Source organism: Corella eumyota, chromosome 4, assembly GCF_963082875.1.
Source record: "Corella eumyota chromosome 4, kaCorEumy4.1, whole genome shotgun sequence".
Taxonomy (NCBI): domain Eukaryota; kingdom Metazoa; phylum Chordata; class Ascidiacea; order Phlebobranchia; family Corellidae; genus Corella; species Corella eumyota.
The window spans coordinates 7,726,773-7,743,563 of NC_137493.1; the positions used below are offsets into that span (position 1 = coordinate 7,726,773).

The following is a 16,791-nucleotide window of genomic DNA, read 5'->3' on the forward strand; positions in this document are numbered from 1 at the left end:
AACGCTCGGTTTCTTACAAAGGCGACATACTTAAAAAAATAAAACTTTAACTATCTTGCTGGTAATATTAAGCTCGCATACTGCAATTAGAAATGGATTTATGGGTTAAAAATCTAACATTAGTTAATCATTTACAAAACCTAAGTTATAAGAACCTTTCGTTATGAAGTTGCTAATGTACAAAACCTATACTTAAATACGCGATGGCAGTTTTGTTTGAATAGGGGGAGACACGTATTGACGTTTAAAAAGCTTTATTTTCGATCGATTGCTAACTTGAAGTGTACACTAACATGTTAAACGATACACATTTAAAAAAACGTTTTGTATTTATCAACCTTTGATAACTTAAAGTATTAGTATATTAGAAAACATACACTGGTTAAATTTTACTCCTACTAAAACAATAATAAAGTGTACCGTTAAAATGCATACCAGTGAATTTTACAACCAAAATTAGTTGCGTTTTTTCATTCAATCTTTCTTTAGTATAACAATAAAAAAAGGGTAAATTTTGTAATAGACATAATATAGAGAATACTAATAAATATATACATACTTATTATAGGGTTAAAAAAGGTAAAGAATATAGGCCTATCCAAAAATATTGCAAGTACAAATAAACAAAACCATATAAACTTCAAATGGCTTTGCAGATAACATCTTGTTACACCAATTTGATTGATGTACAACTTATTTATCGGTTGCTATTTCTATTAGATTGATGTTGCCCTCTCGCAAAATGACAAGTAAATTGCAATTTATCCTTGCAGTCAACTCCACATATATTACACCGAAAGGGATTATCATACCCATGGCAGCCCATATGTACTGTGTACATGACATAGTCAGGAAATACAATTAGACAGTGCTCACATGTATAGGACTCCAGTTTTTGTCCATGCAGTTCACTGTTATTATTAAGGGTATCAAGGTTTTGTGTTGAAGAAGGTAAAATTGCTCTGTGTGATACAGATTGAGAACCATAACTTGATATGCGAATTAAATTTGTTTCATCATTTTCATTTGATCTAGTTTGCTGTACAGCCTTGTTTAAATTATCACTTTTTGATTCATTTGGGCTACAAGTACTGTCTGTGTTTGATATTTTTAAAACAAACGGTTCAATTTCAGGGTCTTTATGACTAATATGGTGAGATTTTAAATCAATATCACCTTCTTGTTCATATACATTAGCATTGTTGTCACTATTATTTTCATCCACCACTCCCTTTGAATTAAAGTAAGACTTCAGTTGGTCTGGGGTTATATCTGATTCTTGGGTTGGCGAATGAGCCTGATTATTGAACATAGTTGTGTGCAAACGTGAGTATAAATTTGACCTTCCTATAGAGTGAGTTGTGACCATAGTTGGCAGGTTATTTTTCTCATATAAGTCCGCTAAAATATTGTGGGCTTGTTTTATAGGATATGAACTGTTAACATCTTCATCATCCAGCGAATGGAACTCTTGAAGTGCTAAATTATTGTCAATATTTTCGATATGATCGTTATACGCCATATCAGTCAATTCATTTAATTCAAGTTGCTTTTCATTGTGTTGTGTTACATGCCAGCCTTTGCTAGTTGATGTTGATTGTTGTAATGCACGGTTTGCTGCCAGTCGTGCCAATTTTAGACTGCTGTTTATTCTTGGTCTTCCCATTCGTTTTGGTCTAGTTTGTGCTAAGTGTTTTCTTCTTTTGTGACTGTTCAAATTACTCTTGTCACTAAACGGCCTGCTACAAAATTCACAATTAAATGGTTTCTCACCAGTATGTCTTCGCATGTGTACACGTAAATTTCCTGGGTAATAAGACGTGAATGAACATTTTGCACATCTGTAATTTTTCTTTAGTTCGTTGCTATCTACATTACCATCCTCGGGTATAAAGGCAAATTGCAACTCATGTTCCCCGTCATTTGGTTCATTAGCAGTTTCTTGATTCGACATTTGAATATCCTTTCTAACTGCACTTGATTAACGATCTATAAAATGTCCAGTAAATAAACAGATAAATTATGTTCGCTTTTCAATCTTTCAACAAAACAATGGTGAAATAGTAGTTATAACCCATTTTGGGTATTTTATGACAACTTATCCATAAAGTCATGTAATAAATATTAGTTAAATTTTTGTTATATTTTAATAAATTTAAAATAATTTGTTGATTTTAACAGTGCTATATTTTAGAATAACTTTTTCTTATAATAACTGATTACATTGAGTCACATTTTCTGTGTAAGTGCAACCGAACTATGACGTAACAACGTAAATTTTAACCCGAAATTTAAACGCAAAAATTTTTATATTAAAAGTGATGAGTTATTTTAGGACAATATTTTTAAAACTTAGTCGTCTTATAGGTTGTAATTTGGTTAAGGCCTTTAAAAGAATAGTTTTAAGTTTTTTTCATGTGATAACAATTATTTAAATTTTCTTCAGTCTGTAGATTAACTTTTAAAAATTGTTTGTTAATTTACTTTAAATTAGCACCAACAATAAGAAACTAGGCGCAACTTTTTTCAGAATTTTAATATGGCTTACGCTGGAGATAATAATGTGATTAAACAACAAGAAGGGGCAAAACAAAAACTAATCCAAGAAAACAAAAATATCGACAATGAAATAAATCAACTTGCACAAAGCATTCAAGACCTTCTTGATGCTTCTGCTGTTCAACAAGCAGAACATGTACAGCAGAAAGCAAGAGAACAAGAGTTAACAGAAAGCAAAAAGCATTTAGATGAAGAACTAAAAGGGTATGAGAATGTCTTGCAAAAATTTACCAAGCAGCATGAGGTGATGCAGGAAGAGTCCAAGCGCTGTCTAAAAATCCGTGAAGAAACTGAAAACGAGTTTACAAAATACCAAGCAATCATTCCAAAATTGGAGATGTATCACACAAAACACTTACAAGAAATCGAAAACATTACAAAAGCAACAGACATTGAATTAAAAAAAATTGATGAAGAAGAAATAGCATTAGTTTCACCCCTAAAAATGAAAGAAAAATTATTACAATCACAAATTCCTACACTTCAATCGAGCCTTGCCCAAAAAACGCAAGGCAATGTGGAGTTAACCAATATTTGCGAAAATCTTTTAAAAAACAATACTAAAACCTCTTAAATAATTTTTGAGCGAATTTGTTTTTGTTTAAACTCATAATATTTGTTTGAAAAAAACTTTATAATAATTTATATAAGGGATACCATGTTTTATTAATTTAGTAGGGTAGCACATAACATAAACAAAGAAATCTCTATTTTTTATTCATATTTAATAATAGAATACCAAGTGATATAGATAATGGATACTAAAACAAAACAATTATTAAAATAAAATTGGGTAATTGATTACCAGTAACAATAAATGCATCTAAAGTAGAACACAATAAGCACAACATTAATAAGATTATGTTTAATAAATGAATTAACAAAATTTAGCAGATCTAGATTAAAAAAATTTCGGGAGTCACTTATCATAACATCTTCCGATTACAAGTTATGGTTAATATATCGCATAAAATATTAATAAATGAAAAAATTATTGAAGTACTGTTTCCTACAATCACAAGGAGAAATGTCTGGTATAATCATACTCTATTGTAGGTATTACAGCTTGAACAAATTTAAGAAAAACTAACAGGTACATATGAACTTCAAGTTGACCACCACCATCTTCAACTGTTTGCATAATTTTTTTCATTACATCTGCATGTCTAAAACACAAGTATAAACATGATCTACAACATCATTACCAAATAATATGCAATGAAAATTAAATTGCAATTTTTGAGTACAGGTTCATTATATTTCTTTTTTACTTAAGTTCTCACTTGCAGGGGTGTACAGAACACATGTTAGGAGGGGGAAGGTGAGGGTGTGGTTCGATTGTAACTGTTTTGTTAACATGATCTTGGCTCATGTCCTCGTACATTTCGGTCATACTTAAAGGTTTTCTATCCTGAATAAAAAACAGAACATTACTTAGAACTATATAGCCTACCAAAATATTACTAAGAACTATAATTGGCGGATATCTTAAAGTTTAAACAACAACAGCATAACTTAAATATTTATTAATCTTTTATATTTCATTGACACTTACTTCATTATAGCCTGAAAGCCACAATCTTGGTGTTTGATAATATTTGTCGTAGGTAATATGAAGATCATAAGTTCTAGTTTGTAGTATACTACCATCTTCATTAGCTGTGGAAGCTGCTTGCACTTTTTTAACTGCTACTAAATCAACAGCAGCCTGTAGAACATAGTATATATATATTTAAATCCATTAAAAATATTCTAAAATATTTTTTAACAATTACAATAATAATCATTAATTTAAATGTGATGGTAGAAATAAGTTTTGTTTTTAATAAAAACTACATCAATCAAAAATTCTATAATTTGAATTTAAAACTTGCATCATCAGTTGTTTCCAACATCTCTGCATAATCTTCCATGTCCAAAGCCTCGTCATCTTCATCACTATCCTCCTCACTTTTGCTCTCCTCAGCTGTTTTCTAAATAAAAAAAACATGCTATATACAAAAAAAACCTAAAGATTTCCTTTTTTTAATCAAAAAATGTTCCTTTTACGTTCATTCAATAAAATTACCTCTTTGGCGATAGTCATTTCCTTGACCTCGTCCTGCAATTTATCAAAATCAACATTATGGTGAGTGTCCACCCAACCTCCATCATCCCCTTCCTCTATTATAGCTTCATGATCACTGTTGTATTCCATTTGTTTGCATCTTTTATGACATGGTACTGAAAAAAATTAGTTTTTAAAAAAACACATTACTAATTAGTGATTATTTTTTACTGTGTAAACAATATACCATTTCGTGTGAGTAAATACTGTTTTGCTTCTGGCAAATATGGTTTTAACTTTGATTTGTCTCCAGGTAACCACTGCCAAGTTGGACAATGATGAACCAAAAAGTCACCAGCAATAACGAATTCTTCTGGAGTTAATACTCCTGTTTCCTTAAACTTTGATTCCTTGAAAACAAAAAAATATTTAAATAAATTCATGTTATATACATTTTTTTATTAACCATCTACTTTCAGTACATTTTTTACCTTTAAAACTGGTGTTAACAATTCTGCAACCCCTAACGCTCCACTTTTAACCGAATTAAACACGTTTTGCATTTTTAAATATACACTTTTACGTCTGTACGTGCGCTGACAACTCTTCGTAAAAACTTGCGTAAAAAATTGACACTAACCAACGCAAGCTGCAATAACTTCCCACTACTTCTTTTGATTTATCCTCGCTGTAGAAACATTTAAAACTAATTTTAGGGTAAAATGACAATAGTATATTAAATTTTTACATTTTAAAAGAAAGATAAATGTTACTTATTCAAAATATTTTTATTATTGTTTTGATTTTACATTACACCCAAGCACGATTTTTTATTTGGAAACATTATAAACCACGTGCTGTTGTGATGTAAATAAAAAATGAAAGATTTAGTAAACTTGTTTAGCGTGCAACTGTAGGCTTTGAGTTTAAACAAAAAAAATAAAAATTTCACTTAAGATATACAACATGGCTGAAGATTATCCAGATGAGTTAAATGAAATTTTAAAATCATTTGAAATGGCTAGATGCAGAGTAGATGATGTTATGAAACCGTTGCAAACCGCACCCAGAAGTGAATTAATTCGGACCATGAAACCACTGGAAATTGCTAAGTTGGATTTAGTCACCGCATATACTACAAATTCTCTATACTGGGCCTATTTAACTACACAGGGAATCAATCCTAAAACACATCCTGTAAAACAAGAGCTTGATCGTATCAGAACATACATGGGGAAAATTAAAGAAATTGAAGATCGTAAAAATGCCCCAAAACTTAAAAAGGAAGCTGCAAAAAGATTTATTAAACATGCTATGTATGATCATTCTGAAACATCAAACAAGAAAGTAGAGACAGAAGATAACGAAACAGTGAAAGAGACAATGAATAATGACAAAGAAAAAAAGGATTCCGATATAAATACAAAAACTCCGGTAAAGAAACATAAAACCAAGACCACAAAAGGCCAACATTTAAGCAAAAAGAAAAAGAAACATTGAGATTCTGTCACTAAATTAAGCATAACAATTAATATTTGCATTAAAAGTACCATTTTTTTGTAAAATATCTAGGAAATTTAATAAATACTAGTTACATTCACCAATAATTAGCTTTTTTAACAAATTTAAAATGTACGTACTTAAAATCCATAGCTAGGCTACAACATTAAACATGGTATTAAATTTAACAATTTCTTTATTAAAATTGCCACGCTTATGTGCAAGATGTACTTCTGGTCTAAATCTTCAACAGAAAGATACAAAAAGAACATTTTCTTTAAGTACACAACTTCACAATAAACAATTTTCCGAAAAAATTTCTGATGATCTTAGTCGACCAAAAACCCGGCAACCTGTAAAGTTGGCTAAAACAGAAAGCGTCCATAAAATTTGCACAACATATGCTACAGCGGATCATTACCAGTATGTATTATCTAATTTTATACTTCTTTTAAAATGTAAATTATGTCATGACATGTATATATGTGTTTTAGATTTCCGAAATTAGTTGATCACTTGCACACAAATACAAAGCTTAATTATGTCAAGCTACCTACAGATATAGTTAATGCAGTTGCATTTCAAGCTAATCAAGACATCTTACAACAAAGTGGAGATGGTTATGTATATGTTTTTAAGTACGTGCATATGATAGGCTATTTTTATCATATTGTGATAAAAAAGTTTTAAATAACAAGATATATTTATTAGTTTTATTTAAGTTATTTTTTCCTCTAGAGAAGGGGCAATTTCTTTTTGGAATATTAGGGAATCTGCAATGCGTGAAATAGCTCAAATGTGTAGAACATTTGAAGTTGAACCATACCCGATTCACTTGATTGCTTGGGAAAATGAACAAATTAATTATAAGATGGTTTCCACGCAATCAAGATTCATAAAAAGTACACAATAATAACCAATAACTTGTTTGTAAAGTTTGGGCATGTATAACAAAAAAATATTTATTTCAGATCATTTTGAGATACTGGAAAACGATTCTAAAGTTGCAATGCCAATGGAGTTATATGCTTTTTCTAATGCCCTAGTTTTATCAGTGAAGTTAGCACATTGGGAACACTCCTTGGATAAGTTAATCAACTCCATTGAAACCTTACCCAGAGAACTAATTAATAATATAAAAATAAAAGGAGCAGACACAATACTAAGTAAAATAGGAGAAGTATTTTTAATCAGGTGAATGTTAACTTGTAATTCAAAAAAAATATATTGAAATTTTATTAAAAAAGATTTGTTTTTTAGACACCGATTAAACTTGGAACATAACCTCCTAGAACTGCCTGATGTTTACTGGGACAGAGAAGAAATAGAACCTCTTTTTACCAAAACAACAGAGTATTTCGACTAATTGTATCATATAATACCCTACTAGATACACATCTACACTAAAACTTGGCTTAAACTTATTATTATTTTAAACAGGTTTTTAAATATTTCACGAAGAGTTCGAATAATGAATGAAAAATTGTCCTATTGTGCTCATGTTATCGAACTTGTTAAGTCACATCTAGCTGAACAAAAGTCAATAAGGGTCGAAATATTAATTGTTGTCCTTATTCTTATAGAGGTAATGTTAAGAATCTAAATTCTTTAAATTTTACAAATTTTATTACCATGAAAAATTTTGTTTTTAGGTTATCTTTGAAATTCTTCATTTATTTGTTCTTCCTTGTATTGACTAAATAACAACTTCTGCACATTAAAAATGTTTTATTTTCAAAACAATTTAAAATTAAAAGTTAGTATGGATCGTCCAATTTTGGTGGAGTGGGCTTTTTAGGGGCTTTATAATCAATAAATCGTTTTCTGTACCGAACCTGATCTGGTTCATCTAAAACAAAATCATTTTCTGAAAGTTTGTCCGAAAATTTTTTTACTGCTTCGTTGTTTTCATCGGTACCAAAAGGGACAAAAAACTTTGCACAGGAGATTCCTGCTCTGATGCATCTTTCGGCTAACAATGCTGCTATATTTTCAGCAGCAACTACATCAGTACTTTTGTACAATCTTCTTTTAATATTCCTGCCATTAAAATACCATTATTACACAACTTTAAACTTATGGGATATAGGTATATAAAATAATAATGTATTGTGTTATTTGTCTTTTTACCAGTCATTTGTAGAAACAGTAAAGACGATGTCCCCTGAATAGTGCTCCAATAAGGCATGAGTATTTTGCTTAGTTCTTCGAAGGTAAATTCTAAATAAAAAATTACTTACACCAAATTTTAACTTAATCCTATTTATAGCATATTAAGGCATGCCAAGGTACTCCAAGATTTGTGCGACCAAAAAAATCAAATACCTTGAACAAATTTGTTACATGTATGGCACTTTCTAATACTTAATGGTTCTGATAACATATGTTATTTATCCTTTCAACTTATATAGGCCTATACCATTTCCCAACTCCATATTTACTAAAGGACTAACTAGGGATGGGCTGAAATCCAAATTACTCGGATTCGACGAGCCCGAGTATTTTGTCGCGATACTCGTCCGAGTACTCGGTTATGACGTCATTTAAACGTATATAACTGTTCACGAGAATCTTTTCTGCAAAACTGCAAAATTTGCCAAAAAACACGTATTTATGGATTATAAAGTGTTTAACGTTGGCAACTACTTACCGCTGATAGCAATATCATTTTAAGTCCAAACGAAAACGTAAAAGTTTTAAATTTATTATGCGTAAAATTTTACTATGTAAAAAGTGTATTTATTGCGCAATCGTTGCTTAAATAACGTGTGTTATAATTGAGAGTAGATTATAATTTATTAGAAAAAGGCCTACCTCGTGTTTTTTTATGTTTAGTAAATCGTATACGATCTTAAATGACAAATTATTACTCGGCGTCCGAGTACTAAAAAATCCTCGACGAGCACGAGTATTAAAATACTCGGGCCAAGTACTTGGACTCGATTGGCCCATCCCTAGGACTAACTAATGATAGGTTAATAAAAATTTGCAATAAAAAAAAAAGTGCAATAAGTTTTTTTTGTTGTTGTTATAAAAACTATTAAAGACACCCATTAGGTTGCATAGCTTGTTTATGTAAGTTACATGCACTAATAAAACAATTAATTTTACCTATTATAATAGTCTCTTTTTGGCCAATTTTCACTTTCTGGTCCACCCCTTCCTCCTCCCCAACCAAGATCCTTATGGGCCAGAGATAATTTTTCTAAACTTCTAGGATTTCGATTAACAAAGTTTTCTAAGGGTTTAATTTCTGCATTGGGAGATTTATTTTCGGAGTTGCCTAATTTTTCTTTTGGAATAGTTGTGGATTGAAGTGGAGCTATGTAAACGAAAAAATAAATAATAACGTGAGATGTTTGTTTAATCTGTTAATACTGTAACAACTGAATGTTTTTTTTAAATATTCAAAACTTATTTTAAACGTTCCACTTTTTAATTTAAAGGTGGACTTACTGGTATATTTTCGAGTCCCACTTTTTAAGAATAGTTTTAAACTTTGTCTCATTTTACATTTGTTCACAATACACTTTTACTAACGAAAAATGTTTAAAAAAACAATTTTCGCACAAAATGTTGGTGAATAGATAAGGTAACACATGTGCTAATAAAACAAACAGAGGGGATGCTTTTTTGTAACGTGATGTCCTTTATAACTAAATATTTTTTTAATCCAAATTATCTTTATTTAAAATTAAAGGACATAATTTGCAAAAATATTTTTAAACAGGTTTTTTTGTATAATTAATATAATTTATGAAATGTAAAAAAATGACGTCATAGAAATAACTTGCAGCGGTATTTATATAAAATCCCCTAACACAAAACATGTTCCGCAACAACTATACGTGTTTTCTAAATTACGGCCGTGTTTATATTTCTAGTCTATTAAAGAAAAATTCTTGCTCATCTGCATGGGTTTATCCCGAAGATTGCATTTCACCTACTTCTTACAACAGTAAAGAAATTGAAACTGTACTAGGAAATATTCCAGGTAACAAGTTTTTAACGGCAACGTACTAACGTTCAATCGGTCTCATGCTGATGTCATGCGGTATATCGCCTTGAGTAAGGTGATATAAACAGTATGACTCCCGCTGAGCCAGCACTTAATTAGCAGTATAATTATCGGGTAATTATAATCTATAATATCCCAAACTGACACTGGCAACTCAAGACTGGGTCAAAGTAACTTACTCTATGTTTAAGTCGCGCATTCGACTTTCCCACATCGAGGATAAAGATATATACAAAAAAACGTAACTTGATAAATGGCAATCTGCGTTAAACTATTACTTAATCAGTTATTTTTTGTTAAAATATAAAAATTAAATGTTTATACTTTGTTATTTAGGTTGTTAATACTATTATTTTGTTGTAGGTGGTGGTAGCATAGATTTAAAAGTGAATCAAGAAGATAAAATATGTTCAATTTTAATAAACAATCCATCAAAAAAGAATGCATTTACAGGTAACTACTTGTTAACTAACATTACAGGTTTTATAAAAAAAATAATATTATTTAACAGAACAATTTATTGTTGGCCAATTATAATTAATAATTTTCCAAGCTGTGGTGGGGTAACTGGTGTTACTCTTTATTTAGGTCAAAAAGTTCATCTTTTCTCATTAAAGATAAATATATATGAAAAAAATATTTATATTATTTATGTATTTTCATTTTTGTATGTTTTTACCGTATTAGGGAATATGGTTATAGAACTTCGCAAAGCTGTTGAATTTTTAACAACTTGGAAAACAGGCAAAGCGGTTGTAATACATGGAGCTGATCACACATTTTGTTCTGGTTCAGATTTAAGAGCTGTTGAAGCATTTGGCAATCCACAGGTTTCATTTTTAGTTTTTCTGTAGTCTAATAATAAAAAAAATTATGTTGTAGTTTTTTCAATATTAAATGCAGCATTTAAAAATTGTTGTCTTATTCATTTGATATATTAAATTTTAATTTGATTTATTTAATTTTTCAATCTAAAATAATTATTATAACATTTTAATACAGGATGGTCAAAGGTTTTGTATGTATATGCAAAATACATTAACCAGATTGCAAAGCTTGCCAATATTGAGTTTGGCATTTGTTGAAGGAAATGCATTGGGTGGAGGGGCTGAGTTGCTAACAGCGTGTGATATAAGGTATTGCGATCATTTCATTTTATAACACTAAGTATTGGAATAGTTTAACTCATAAAAATGTAAGCTAAATTTAATAGTTTTATTTTAAACTAATAGTTTCACCTAGTCACTTGTACTTTACAGTTCTTAAACAAACTTTGGTACCTTTCCTTTCAATTTACCTTTTTTTATTTATTGTCCCTGCTTACTCTCTCTTGTATTTTACAGTCCTACCTAATTTTCTTTGTACCTAACAGTCCTAATTTTTTTTGAAGGCCTAAAAAAAATTCTTCTGCACAGACAGTTTTTTTGGATTCTTGTATTTAACATAAACCATAACTTATTCTATTTAAAATTTTGTTTTAGATTAGTCACAACTAATTGCAAAATTCAGTTTCTTCAAAAACAAATTGGGTTAGTGCCTGGATGGGGTGCAACAACTCGATTACATCAACTCCTTGGTAAACAACAAACTTTAAAACTTCTTTTCTCAGCTGTTAAAATTGATGCAAATATGGCAATTAACATGGGCTTAGCAGATGACATTGTTGAATTTCAGAACTCAACAGACCAACAAACTAATTCAGCTGTTTATGATGTAACAAATTTGTGGTTAAACAAGAATTTTAATTTATTAAACTTGGATAGTGATCTTGTCAAAGCAATCAAATCAACTATAACTAATGTTGATAACTCAAATTCTAAAACGGAATCATTGCGTAGAGAAATTAAACAAATTGGGAAAGTCTGGGGTGCAAAAGCAAACAGGGAAGCTTTAAACATGATCAAAGCAGGAAAACGTTAAGCTTTAAACTACCCTTTTTTGTGTTTTACATATATTTTTGTTTTTATGTATTAGTATAAGCCTTATTACAAAGTAAACATAACAAGTATAATTTTAATTTGTATTGTAAGTAACATTAAGAGTATGTACAAAAACATTAATGGAAACAAATATGCAAAAGGGCAATAAAACTTGATTAGGCCTATAAAAATAATTGTTTTACCTGAGCATATATGCATTTTTTAAAGGTATGACAGGTATATAAGTTGTTAAAAATATTTAAAAAAAACAAACGACGTAATCTCATATTTGTGCAAATTCAGAAATAATTATTAAAAAATGGCAAAAAAATTCAACAAAATAGTTTAGTGACATCAATGTACTCAGTAAATATAATTTTGTCACTGTCAGTAATACCTAATAAAATACCTGTATTAAAAGTAATTTATAAATACGTTGCAATTGCATACGTTAAGTAGAATACATAAATCTAATGGAGGACATTTTGTGTTGCATAAAAAGACATTTAGTGGAACTTAAATCAAAATTTTAAATAAAAGAGTAAAAATGTGTTGCAATGATAAAAACATTCAAACTATGTTTGGAAAAACTAACTAACCTAAGTAAACCTAATAGGGAAAAGAAGTTGAATTAAAAAAGGTTAAAACATTGCATTATTTGTACAAAATATAAAAAGTAACTGATAAGTTTAATTCTTTAAGCTCACTGTACATAATCAATCTAATTTGTTTTTCTTTTAAGACTTGAGGTGTTGGACAAATAATCAACAACTGCGCAGTGATGTTGATATGACGAATGCCTATCGATTTTAGATGATTTTAGAATGCGAACAAAGTAAATACTCAGACAAAGGCAGACAAGAAACACTACAAAGGTGAAGCTTAAAAAGGTTTGAAAAGTCGGATAATCGGCCTAAAATAAATAAAAAGAAATTTTAAGATTACAAATTTTATTTCCAAAGTAGTAAAAATAAAATGTATTGGGCAAAATTATCACTGTAATAATTAGTATCACTGTAATAATTAGAAACTTAAACCGTCCTAATAGCAGGGATTTAAAATATTATGTTAGCTCTTACCAGTAGTCTTAGTTTATTGTAGGTTCCATCACTGTTTGTAATATCGAGGTAGAGGGCAGTTACATCAAAATAACATGAAGTTGCACAAAATATATGAAAGATCTGGTGAGAGTGTCCTAATTTAATCAAAATATAATTTACTTAGGGTAAAATTAATGTATAAAGTGCTCTTTAACTTAAGTAAAAGTGTGTTTATTTAATAAAATTGATATCTTTTCTTGTCATAAATTTTTTTTTAACCCTTTAAGTCTATAAAACAACTAAATGTATTTTTTATGCTATAAATTTGTAAAAGCCATTAAGAAAACCTACCCAAAATATCAAATTTTCCAGGCCAATATTTTTGTGGAATATCAGATGCATACCACACGGGGGACAGAACCATAAACACAACTTGCATAAAGTGGTAAAATAAAACTTGATCAGGCTTGCCATTTACCAACGCCTTTATTGACCTTTTAAAACAATTTTAGGATTGTAAATAAAATTAAACTCTCTCTTTTTAAAATGTGCCTCAGGGCAGTAATGCGCAAAGTTGTAAACATTGTAATGTTTTATTATTGGTAAAAGGGCAATATTTCAATTGGAATTTACAGCAATATAAAAATGGTTTACTATAGGATAAAAACAACTTAATGGTTTTAAAAACCACAACAACTATATGTTTTGTTACCACAAAATCCATGTGACAGGAATTTATATTAAGATACTTATAGAATTATCATGGCCAATAATTGCACACTATTTGTACTATTTTTTACCTAAATATAATAGGCACAATTCCATAGAAATACCCGATCATATTTGACCATAATTTGTATCTTCGAGCACATTTTGTTTCCTTGTAGGTACAACCCAGTTGTGAAATTGAACAGCAGTAAAACCCAACACAAGCAATAAGAGAGAGAATAATCAAATTATTAACCCCAATCCTAATAAAAATTATAAAAAAATTTGTGTGAGCGTCATAAGTTTTAATAAGCTTAAAAACTACTAATTTTTAGGAAGTGTTTAATATCCTAAACATCCTGTTTTTTTACTGTTAACAGTTGACTCATACCAGTTGTAATATTGCACATCAGATGAGGCTAAGAAGTGACACATCGTGGATGAATATGCATAGCAAGTTATACCGAAATAATCAAACATAAACCAACATCGGTGATAAAAATCAGACCTTGGAAAATATTAATTGACATGTAAGATATAATTCCAACATAACATTTGCCAAAAATTACATTTTGATATTATATATCTATTGTGTTAAAAATTTGATATAACTATAATTTTATTGAAATGTAAATAACCTGCTGTGGAAGGTGTGGGCAAGTGAACTGGCTAATGTCAAAATAATACTTGCAGTAGTTAGCACGAGTAGAGGCCATGCTTTTATTAAATCCATTTCCTAAGAAAAATTTGTAGTTGGTTAATCGATAAATTGTCAAAACAAGCTAATTTCTTTTTTTTTAGAATATAACAAATGTAAATGATTTTGCATTAGCGACACATATCTTTGTCAAAACAAATTATTTTTGTAATCGCTTTAAAAATTTAAATTACAACAAAGCCATGTAAAATGATACAGGTTTTCATTATTATTAGCTGTCATGCGTTATGACGTGAATTATACATACTAAAACAAAAATTTACCAAGTCATTGATTTTTTGTATACAATTAATCATAGTGTCAACAAATAATTGTAATGGGAAATTAACCTGATTGAAGTTGTACAACATTTTGGTAAATAAAAGTGCTGGCAGCAAATGTGTCCAAACATTAAATGTTTCATTTGTTGGATAATACAAAACTTTCAAATAATACCTAGAATTTAAATTAATTTTAATATTAATTTAATTTTTAATTAAAAAATAATAAAGGCATATTGCGTATATACCTAATAAAAAAAATTTTCTTTTTATAAAGTTTTTTTTATGGTTTAATTTTTTTGATTATTTATTTATTTAAATAAGGCTTACTTACTTCCAAGGCATATCTGGAAGCACATAACCTTTTAAAATAAAAGGTTCTGTGCAGTTTGCTGGTACTTCACTAGCACTAACATGGAGGGCATGAAAGTAATCATCAGGATTGTATCCTGATTTTGTGTTGGTGTTTTCATCATAGTTGTTATTATTTTGCTCTAGGTTATTTGTTTTATTTTGAAAAGTGTAATACACTTTCCCAACAAGGCCATTAATTTTTGACAATATTGTGTCAAAAATTGGAAATCGTTTATTAGCTTGCAGTTGTGTTCCTGAATTAAAATAATTCCTTAAATAAAGTTAAAAAAATTCCTTAAAAAAATTTAAAACTTTTTTTTTTAAATTTATATATATATAAAAAAAATTTTAAATTTATTTAATAAATATTTATTTTTTTAATTTTTTGATGATACGACACCTTTATTTTTGTTGTCTTGATTGCTATATATTTTTCCAACGATGTATGCTACCACGCTGATACTTATAAAAGTATCAACAACGTATTGATATCTAGGCATAAAAACACGGGGCAAGAGTGAGTAGTTTTGTTTATTCTCCATTGTGAATTTAACGTTGAAAATTCAACTTTTTAATCCTAAAATAACGAACTACTAACATTCCATTTAAACACACTTAAGAAATACAAAATTTTTAAATGTTTAAAAAAGTATTAACTAATTTAGAATCATTTATACCGGTATATGTTAAATTTTTTAATGATCTGGCTAATCGCTACATTTATATAATTAACTTTTTTATAATCCAACGGGTCCACAATACTTGTTTGTTGTGTTGTTTTTCTTAAATATCAGAATATCCTAACCATATCCTGTCTTTCTGCACTTTGAGCTCAAAACAATAACAAACCGAACCGAACAATCGCCAAAACAACGTGAAATAGAACACACATGAAATCCGACCAGATTCATAACAATAGAAGCCCACAAATGAAAAAACTTCCAATGAAAAGGAAAAATATACGTTTTCACAGATATGAAAAAACGCTGTTGCCTGTTGTTAAGCAACCATAACTATAGCGTGGGCGTTACCTTTAATCCTTCTACTACGGCGGTATATACACGCTCTCTCGCACTATAGGAATGTTATTATTTGCTTTCATCTTTTTTCTACGCGGGAAGGATTAGAGATTTTAATAGCGCATGAACTTTTGCCTGTAAAACTATTCGTTTAGCTCTGTCTGTTATTTATTATTAAACCCACTTATGCATTATTACGTATCCCGAGATATTTCTAAGTAAATTTTATCCAATTTTATTACGTTTGTTTGTTAAGGTGGAATAGTTTGTCCTTTTTTATAAATTAAGTTATTCCTTTCGTTAAAACGCCTTAAATAAATTTGTTGCTTTGACTAAACTGTAAAAATGCACAATTTTTATTAATACGCTAAAAACATCGAGCAAGTTATAAAAAAATCTAACCAGTAATACACATGCTTGTTGTAAGCTTACAAAAATTAAATTGAATAGAATACAAAATAAATGATAAACTTTAAAAAACGTGATTAATTTCATCGCTTTGTCATAACTACATCATATGCACTACGTATGTAAAGTATGTTAATTACAGACATGCAAATGTGCAAAAATTTTAACAAAACTGTTTTTACAACATCTATGCAAAACTAGCTAACGCGTTGTTTTTTACCGGTACATTAGTTTAAAGAAT

At 29.3% G+C, this 16,791-nt stretch overlaps 7 protein-coding genes across 7 annotated transcripts; 3 read left to right on the plus strand and 4 right to left on the minus strand.

The window, feature by feature from the left end:
• Positions 1-339: 339 nt before the first annotated feature.
• On the minus strand, positions 340-2,029 carry LOC145750234 (uncharacterized). Its single transcript, XM_082566215.1, has one exon. The coding sequence runs from the start codon at positions 1,952-1,954 to the stop codon at positions 698-700; it is 1,257 nt and encodes a 418-aa protein (XP_082422341.1). The 5' UTR covers positions 1,955-2,029; the 3' UTR covers positions 340-697.
• A 1,188-nt stretch (positions 2,030-3,217) lies between these two features.
• On the minus strand, positions 3,218-5,228 carry LOC145749461 (ubiquitin-like-conjugating enzyme ATG3). Its single transcript, XM_082565227.1, has 7 exons — positions 5,098-5,228; positions 4,854-5,016; positions 4,628-4,782; positions 4,434-4,532; positions 4,115-4,267; positions 3,843-3,970; positions 3,218-3,725 (listed from the first exon to the last, which is right to left on the minus strand). The coding sequence occupies exons 1-7, from the start codon at positions 5,167-5,169 to the stop codon at positions 3,575-3,577; spliced, it is 921 nt and encodes a 306-aa protein (XP_082421353.1). The 5' UTR covers positions 5,170-5,228; the 3' UTR covers positions 3,218-3,574.
• A 250-nt stretch (positions 5,229-5,478) lies between these two features.
• LOC145749564 (nuclear nucleic acid-binding protein C1D-like) lies at positions 5,479-6,246 on the plus strand. The gene has a single exon (XM_082565360.1). The coding sequence runs from the start codon at positions 5,573-5,575 to the stop codon at positions 6,104-6,106; it is 534 nt and encodes a 177-aa protein (XP_082421486.1). The 5' UTR covers positions 5,479-5,572; the 3' UTR covers positions 6,107-6,246.
• Positions 6,247-6,258: 12 nt separating this feature from the next.
• On the plus strand, positions 6,259-8,143 carry LOC145749562 (required for meiotic nuclear division protein 1 homolog). The gene is made up of 7 exons (XM_082565358.1): positions 6,259-6,529; positions 6,601-6,744; positions 6,845-7,008; positions 7,078-7,300; positions 7,367-7,459; positions 7,547-7,691; positions 7,759-8,143. The coding sequence occupies exons 1-7, from the start codon at positions 6,279-6,281 to the stop codon at positions 7,804-7,806; spliced, it is 1,068 nt and encodes a 355-aa protein (XP_082421484.1). The 5' UTR covers positions 6,259-6,278; the 3' UTR covers positions 7,807-8,143.
• On the minus strand, positions 7,774-9,705 carry LOC145749563 (large ribosomal subunit protein uL18m-like). Its single transcript, XM_082565359.1, has 4 exons — positions 9,563-9,705; positions 9,218-9,428; positions 8,237-8,326; positions 7,774-8,146 (listed from the first exon to the last, which is right to left on the minus strand). The coding sequence occupies exons 1-4, from the start codon at positions 9,612-9,614 to the stop codon at positions 7,864-7,866; spliced, it is 636 nt and encodes a 211-aa protein (XP_082421485.1). The 5' UTR covers positions 9,615-9,705; the 3' UTR covers positions 7,774-7,863.
• Positions 9,706-9,948: 243 nt separating this feature from the next.
• On the plus strand, positions 9,949-12,714 carry LOC145749883 (ethylmalonyl-CoA decarboxylase-like). The gene is made up of 5 exons (XM_082565765.1): positions 9,949-10,100; positions 10,488-10,577; positions 10,812-10,954; positions 11,127-11,260; positions 11,606-12,714. The coding sequence occupies exons 3-5, from the start codon at positions 10,817-10,819 to the stop codon at positions 12,042-12,044; spliced, it is 711 nt and encodes a 236-aa protein (XP_082421891.1). The 5' UTR covers positions 9,949-10,100; positions 10,488-10,577; positions 10,812-10,816; the 3' UTR covers positions 12,045-12,714.
• Positions 12,155-15,942, minus strand: LOC145749882 (membrane progestin receptor beta-like). Its single transcript, XM_082565764.1, has 9 exons — positions 15,524-15,942; positions 15,104-15,377; positions 14,839-14,944; positions 14,430-14,527; positions 14,183-14,299; positions 13,884-14,054; positions 13,435-13,577; positions 13,123-13,238; positions 12,155-12,956 (listed from the first exon to the last, which is right to left on the minus strand). The coding sequence occupies exons 1-9, from the start codon at positions 15,663-15,665 to the stop codon at positions 12,765-12,767; spliced, it is 1,359 nt and encodes a 452-aa protein (XP_082421890.1). The 5' UTR covers positions 15,666-15,942; the 3' UTR covers positions 12,155-12,764.
• Positions 15,943-16,791: the final 849 nt, after the last annotated feature.

Excerpts from the sequence above, each read along its gene's own strand:
- LOC145749562 (XM_082565358.1), top strand. The coding sequence starts at position 6,279 with ATGGTATTAAATTTAACAATTTCTTTATTAAAATTGCCACGCTTATGT. Across the intron at positions 6,530-6,600 it reads GCTACAGCGGATCATTACCA|ATTTCCGAAATTAGTTGATC; the intron begins GTATGTATTATC and ends TATGTGTTTTAG. Across the intron at positions 6,745-6,844 it reads GGTTATGTATATGTTTTTAA|AGAAGGGGCAATTTCTTTTT; the intron begins GTACGTGCATAT and ends TTTTTCCTCTAG.
- LOC145749563 (XM_082565359.1), bottom strand. The coding sequence starts at position 9,614 with ATGAGACAAAGTTTAAAACTATTCTTAAAAAGTGGGACTCGAAAATAT. Across the intron at positions 9,429-9,562 it reads TGGGACTCGAAAATATACCA|CTCCACTTCAATCCACAACT; the intron begins GTAAGTCCACCT and ends TCGTTTACATAG. Across the intron at positions 8,147-8,236 it reads ACTGTTTCTACAAATGACTG|GAATATTAAAAGAAGATTGT; the intron begins GTAAAAAGACAA and ends TTTTAATGGCAG.
- LOC145749883 (XM_082565765.1), top strand. The coding sequence starts at position 10,817 with ATGGTTATAGAACTTCGCAAAGCTGTTGAATTTTTAACAACTTGGAAA. Across the intron at positions 10,955-11,126 it reads AAGCATTTGGCAATCCACAG|GATGGTCAAAGGTTTTGTAT; the intron begins GTTTCATTTTTA and ends ATTTTAATACAG. Across the intron at positions 11,261-11,605 it reads CTAACAGCGTGTGATATAAG|ATTAGTCACAACTAATTGCA; the intron begins GTATTGCGATCA and ends ATTTTGTTTTAG.
- LOC145749461 (XM_082565227.1), bottom strand. The coding sequence starts at position 5,169 with ATGCAAAACGTGTTTAATTCGGTTAAAAGTGGAGCGTTAGGGGTTGCA. Across the intron at positions 4,533-4,627 it reads AAATGACTATCGCCAAAGAG|AAAACAGCTGAGGAGAGCAA; the intron begins GTAATTTTATTG and ends TTTTTTATTTAG. Across the intron at positions 4,268-4,433 it reads TGTTGGAAACAACTGATGAT|GCTGCTGTTGATTTAGTAGC; the intron begins GCAAGTTTTAAA and ends TATGTTCTACAG.
- LOC145750234 (XM_082566215.1), bottom strand. The coding sequence starts at position 1,954 with ATGTCGAATCAAGAAACTGCTAATGAACCAAATGACGGGGAACATGAG.
- LOC145749564 (XM_082565360.1), top strand. The coding sequence starts at position 5,573 with ATGGCTGAAGATTATCCAGATGAGTTAAATGAAATTTTAAAATCATTT.
- LOC145749882 (XM_082565764.1), bottom strand. The coding sequence starts at position 15,665 with ATGGAGAATAAACAAAACTACTCACTCTTGCCCCGTGTTTTTATGCCT. Across the intron at positions 13,578-13,883 it reads ATTGTGCCTATTATATTTAG|GTCAATAAAGGCGTTGGTAA; the intron begins GTAAAAAATAGT and ends TTGTTTTAAAAG. Across the intron at positions 12,957-13,122 it reads ACAATAAACTAAGACTACTG|GCCGATTATCCGACTTTTCA; the intron begins GTAAGAGCTAAC and ends TATTTATTTTAG.